Source organism: Lupinus angustifolius, unplaced genomic scaffold, assembly GCF_001865875.1.
Source record: "Lupinus angustifolius cultivar Tanjil unplaced genomic scaffold, LupAngTanjil_v1.0 Scaffold_18_164, whole genome shotgun sequence".
Classification (NCBI taxonomy): Eukaryota; Viridiplantae; Streptophyta; class Magnoliopsida; order Fabales; family Fabaceae; genus Lupinus; species Lupinus angustifolius.
In genome coordinates this window covers 4872-11291 of record NW_017719264.1, presented here as the reverse complement: position 1 = coordinate 11291, position 6420 = coordinate 4872, and the positions used below count along the sequence as shown (strand labels likewise).

The 6420-nt window shown below is 33.0% G+C and overlaps 1 protein-coding gene across 5 annotated transcripts; it reads right to left on the bottom strand.

Annotated features, from left to right (window-relative positions):
• Positions 1–1436: 1436 nt before the first annotated feature.
• LOC109338178 (transmembrane protein 230-like) lies at positions 1437–6075 on the bottom strand. 5 transcript variants are annotated; one of them, XM_019575335.1, is made up of 4 exons: positions 5899–6075; positions 3149–3203; positions 2749–3057; positions 1437–1758 (listed from the first exon to the last, which is right to left on the bottom strand). In XM_019575335.1, exons 3-4 carry the CDS (start codon positions 3020–3022, stop codon positions 1679–1681), a joined length of 354 nt encoding a protein of 117 aa, XP_019430880.1. In that variant the 5' UTR covers positions 3023–3057; positions 3149–3203; positions 5899–6075; the 3' UTR covers positions 1437–1678. The 5 variants fall into 5 exon arrangements, with proteins under 5 accessions (XP_019430880.1, XP_019430881.1, XP_019430882.1 ...); XM_019575336.1 differs by having other exon boundaries at positions 3149–3200; positions 5899–6058; XM_019575337.1 differs by lacking the exon at positions 5899–6075 and adding an exon at positions 3310–3577.
• Positions 6076–6420: the final 345 nt, after the last annotated feature.

Sequence of the window (6420 nt, the reverse complement as noted above, 5' to 3'; positions counted from 1 at the left end):
CTTTGAACCTGCTATGAGACAAGTCACCAAGTGACAAGTTCAGCTGCTAAGGATAGTAGGAGTTTGTGGTACAAATTGTGGACTACATCAACTAATGCAGCCACAATATTGAGGTTGCGGTGACATCGCAACCGCATCACATCGCAATTGCAGTGTAACACTGAATCACAATGATGCAATTGTATCGGGCTGCAACACAAATATATTGGACAACATTTGACCGCATCAAGCCACATTGAACAGCATCAGACTGTATCAAATTCAAAACTATGTTTTTAATCACAAAATAATTCACACCACAATAGTTATAATCTGCATCACAATGACTGCAATCGTAGTATCCGTAACCTTAATTCAAAATGCAGCTAAGAGTGTCCCATATAGATGGTTATGAGAGGAAGAAACTAAGGTAGTTCTTGTTGAAGGAGTAGTGTGAATAAGGAATCTTCCACATAAACTTGTTGCTGTTTAAGATGATCCCTGAGGTTAGGTAAGTGCTAGAGAGAGGGAGTGTCCCAAAGAGGTTAAGGTAGAGGTCCAAGTTTTCAAGGCTTTTCAGTTTGCCAATGAAGTTTGGTATTTGGCATGATATGCTGGTTGAACTAATGGTGAGGTAGGTGGATGAGCTTGGTTACAGACTCAGTAATTGAGCCTGTGAGCCTTGGTAACTGAGAAAGAAAAAGGGTTACCCAGTAAGGTAGGTTCCCAATGGAGGGTGGAATTTTAGAGGCAAAGTCATTGATGTTCAAGAGACATGGAGAGTCTCGGCGGTTGGTTTTGGGAGGGCAATTGAGACCATACCGAGTAGGGTGGCAGCAATAAGTGTTTGGTTTCCAATAAGAGAGAAGGGTTGGGTTCTCGGATTCTTTCTTGATTTGGACAAGGGCTCTTTCGTCTTGTGAGTTGCACCTTTCTGACAAGGAATATATAGCATGAGAGAGCAATATGAACAAGAGAAACAACAAGGTCAACATATAGCAATTTGTTTTTAGGTGGTTCTTGAGTTAAGGATGAGAAAATTGGATGGGGAAATTGTTGTTTTGTATATGACATCAAGGTGGAAAGATATTGGATGCTAGCAAGAATAACACTACACCCTCCAATGTACAGAAGCATTCAAAACCTGCTGAGCTCATTTACTATGGCTGCAGCATCTTTAATCATTGCCAAGAAGTCAAACTTCAAAGTCCAGCAGCAGGTAAATGTTTATAGTAATTGGGGCACTAGAATGCACTAGTAATTGGGGTAAATGTTAATGTAAAATGCATTTTCATTAGGAAGCAAATGAAATGAATACCACTGTACAAAAACTTTTATTTTGGGTGATTCAATGGGATTATCCATTGGATTCCAAGAGACTAATTCAGATGCGCATACAAAAATGACTCGAGTTGAACTCCTCTTGTTAAAATGGGTACACCGTTTAAGGGGCCAAATCAGGCAGAAAGACAATTAAATTGCCTGAAAGAATAATAAAATGCTTGACTTATGCAAGGTTAATCTCAAATCTTACAAAACTTTAAAGCATAAAGTTTCTAAATTTTACTGCTGCAATAACTAGTTGTATAACAAATATGATTACAGTTTTCTACAAGTTCACTTCATTTATGCAACTGTAGGTACGATAGCAACCAAATTTGATCATGGCTGAGAGTGTTGAAGTTATAGATCTAATATTCTAATAATCAGGGATGGCAGAAAAGCGGTATCCTTTGGTACCCCGCCATGCATAATATGCAATTCTAGTCTCATAAAAGCCTGTGTCCAGAAAACAATAAAAGCATGTGCCAAGTTTAGCCAACAGAAGACCCTCAATAACATAAAGTAAATCTCTACCGCACTAAATGGTGATAACAAAAACAAGCATCCATGGTTAAAACAACAAAAAATTCTCAACCATTGCAGGTGCATCAATGGACAAAATGTAGTTAGACATTTAACTTCTGACAAATAAAAAATCATGTAAAGCAACATGGTTCCACAAATAAACATGATTGAATCATAATGGCAACCATATTCGCGTGGATGGAGATCCCCTGTTCCTTTCATGCCCATTTACTCTCTCAATCCAACCAATAAAGTATGATACCTAACATTGAAGTGTTAGTTAACTAAATTGTGTTACAATCGATGATACTTTGCTTCAATGCTTAGGTAGCATATTTTTAGTATGGAGAAAGGAAATGGGGAAGGGTCATCTAAATCCATGGTTGCAGGCCTCACATAGATAGTCACATTGTTTGCAAATCTAGTCCTGAAACAGAAAGTTACCTACTTTTTCACTGTAACAATTTATGAAAGTTCTTGGTAAGTATTGGTGTGTCAAATTTCTTTGGAACATTTTTTGATGGTTCATTGTAAAGGTAATGGTGAACACAAGGAGGCTGAGCTAATCATGTAATCATGTATTATTTCTCTCCTAATCATTAACTGCATCCACTATCCCCAATATGACCAATTTCATTTGAACATTTGACAAAAATGAGACCGTATGCTTGATTTTGCTTCTAATTGTATAGCTAAAGGCGTCTGTCACAAAATTATCATTACAGCTCATTTTGCATTAACTATAAACAATTCATCAAAAGCATATTTGCACCCCATTTTGCATAACTATAAACAATTCATCAAAAGCATATTTGCACCCTCAAAGACTTGTGAAAAACAATTAATTTCCTTTTCTTCAAATGAAATTAGAGTAATCAGCATAAATAAACAATCATATGAAACTCCAGGAATCCGACATACCTGGCAGAAAGCTAAGAAACCCCAGGACTAAAAGGCCATAAGCTTGAGACTGATCTCCCCCCATATGACCAGTTGAGATAAAGTATGAGAGAAACAGAAGTCCTGTCCCAAGAAATAACAAGAAGAGTGCAAGGACAATAGATTTCCAGGGAACTTTATCCAATGACTTTGGTGTATAATCAAATCGGGGATCAAATGTTCTTCCCCGATCACCAATATAGTCATCCTCATCTACTGCAAGGGGGGTGTAATGAACATTGCGCCTAGTTGCCATATACAATCTTCCTCAGTTATTTGCTACTACAATTTCTTACCCAAACCAAATTGGAAAAGGACATGTTAGATTTAGATTGAACCAGAAACTTTAACACCACAAAGAAGAAAGGCAGGAAAAACTTACAGTTAATTGGCAGATTGATTAATATTGAAATTCTTCCAGTCAAGGGAAGGTTCTGCTGCATAAAGAAAAAACATTTATCACTTGACTGTAACTAATCTGTAAACAAAAGAACACAATAATATGTCCAATTTCAATATTTAATAATAATATAACCAACTTACATTCATGAACAAAATATACTCTATGCAATTGCAAACTATAATTATAGCTATAACTATAAATCAAAATTGGGGAATGTTAACAAATGCTATGAGGGCCAATTAAGAAAGAGAAAAATAAAACTCTCTTGAAAAAGGATGTTTTTGTATATCAAGAAGTGTTGGACTTCGTTCTCCCAAGCTAATTTCCTTATTTTGTATTCCTTAAACAATTAAGGCACTTTGTTAATGCAATTCATCAAAATTATATAACTAAAACAGAATTTTTGCTACTTGGGTTTTTGAGAAGGAGGAAAGTCCATTGCACAAGTGCTTTTCATGTTTCCTATGTATTCTTTTTCTCTTTTTAATCCTTCAAAATCTAACTCACAAACAGACCCTAGAACTTTATTTGGAAGTGGAATTTTGAAGGAGAATAAAAGATATGATTTTAGATGAAGGAAAATGGAAGGTTTTAGAGATAAAATATCAAAATAGCTAAATATTTTTAGTAATATTATATGATTATACATTATTAATAATTTCTCATTGTTAATAACAATTTTAAAGGAAAGATAAAAAAAATATATTGTTAGTTTACCCTTCCTCTTCTAAATTTTTTACTTTCAAACAAGGTGGAGAATTTTCTTCATTTTCCCTTCTTCCCCTTCCTAAACCTTTGATCTCTCTCATTCTCTTTCTCTCATGACTCCCAAACAAAGCCTAAGCATTCATTTGGTTGAGGTGAATATGAGAGGAGAAAAGAAGAGAAGAGAGAAAGTGAGGGAAGTTGGTAAATTTCTCTCATTTGATTTTGGGATGAAAAAGAGAAAAGAGGAAAAAAAAATATAGTGTATCTCATGCCAAATTTATTCTATTCAAGTATGAGAAGAAAACAAGATGAGATAATAAAGTTTTTGGAAATGACTAAGTTACCCCCACCAACTTCACACAAACACATACATTGCAAGGGTAAAATTGTATATATAAGAAAAACTCACATTTTCTGTCTTCTTTTTCTATCTTATTTCTCTTCTACCAAATAACTCTACAACTCAATTTTATTTCTTATCTCTTTCTTTTCACTCATAATCTTCTTTTTTCATCTTCTCTCTTATCATTTTCTTCTCCGAACCAAACAAAGCCTAAGAGACATCAGGTTACAGACTAAGAGAAGAGAGAAAGTGAGGGAAGTTGGTAAATTTCTCTCATTTGGTTGTGGGATGAAAGAGAGAAGATAGAAAAAAATATGGTGGGTCTCATGCCAAATTTATTCTATTAAGTATGAGAAGAAAACAAGATGAGAGAATAAAGTTTTTGGAAATGACTAAGTTATCCCCACCAACTTCACACAATCACATATATGTGCAAAGGTAAAATTGTATATATAAGAAAAACTCACATTTTCTCTCTTCTTTTTTTATCTCGTTTCTCTTCTACCAAATAACTCTACAACTCAACTCTATTTCTTATCTCTTTCTTTTTACTCATAATCTTTCTTTTCATCTTCTCTCTTATCATTTTCTTCTCCAAACCAAACAAAGCCTAAGAGGCATCAGGTTACAGACTTCACTACTCTTAGTGATAGAGATGAAGTGTGTGTTTGATAAGGATAAGTTAGTCAACTACATTATTTAAATTTGTCCAAAAATAAGCTATTTGATTGAGTTAGGCAAAGGAACTTATTTAATAAGCTACTAACTTAAGTCCATCGTGATAAGATACATATAATGACTAATGACTTATAAGCTAGAAACTTATATTATTTTACACTTATCAAATAACTCTCTTTAATCATCTAACTTATAAGCTCCTAGCTTATAAACTTCTAGATACCTTATAAGTTGTCAACTGGCTTATAAGCGTTAGGCTAGCTTATAAGCTAGTTGTGCAAAACAGATGAAAAATCGATCAGCAGAAGGAACATATATATAATAAAATAAATGCTTCATCTATTCAATTTTTGGAAAGAGACTTTCAGCTTATGGGATGTGTAAATCTATCATTTCGATAGGATTACATATTTTGTTTCACATATTATATCAAGAGTAAAATGTATACACTGATAGTATAAAGATTTATACACATGCACTTCATCATCCACCGTTCATTTGGATTACCTTTTCTAAAAAGTTAACCATAATAAAAAATCAATGGTGATGATACAATGACAGTATATAAAACTCATATACTGTCAGTGCATATATCTTTTTCTCTTGTATCAATCTATGTACCATTATTTCTTGGTTAGAAAATATAAAATCAATATATATTTAATTTATATTTTACTTTTATGACCAATAAGAGATACACTAACAATATTTGGGTCAGAAGATGAGACTATCTTTCTCATATCATGCATTCAGCCGGCCATCACCTATCCAATTCCAAAGTTGGTTGCAGGAACATTCAGTTTGTCCTGCTTTTATATATATATATATATATATATATATATATATATATTTACAACTGATCGTAAAATGAATTAGATTAAAAATGCATAAATATATACGAAGAGAAATGGGAAATCAATCACAGAATGACATGTTCTTATTAAAATTGATGAAGTTAATGCCATGCGATCATAGATGTTAAATAATGAATAAGTGAAACCTGAAGAAACAAGGAACGAATTCAAAGCTTGATGGGAATCTCAACACCTTCAGATTCTTTGCATTACAAGTGTTTGTCTAAAAACAACACGAGATCTCACAATCATTTTGTGTTTTTCATCGTCTTATTAAAACTGGTTCGTCAATTCATTGGTTTAACAACTAGCTTATTAATTAACCTGTAAATTGATTAGAATATTAAGATAGATAAGAAAAGTCAATGAGTTTTATTCAATAATTATATTTCATTATAAAAAAAGTAATACAATAAATAGTAAATAATATAATAATTATGTACAAAACCATATATTACACTCTATATAGATATTAGATATTAGTATGTACATTACTACTATTTTCTTTGGTTGATGAGAGAAGAGAGATTAGTGAGAAAGAGATAGTAGGAGAATTGTAGCAAATTTTTATATCGTTTGGTATGAGCGAAAGAAGAGAAAAAGACAAAAAGAAATCTTTGAGTGACAAAAATATTCATACAATAAAGAGAGTATAAAGACTTGTTTTT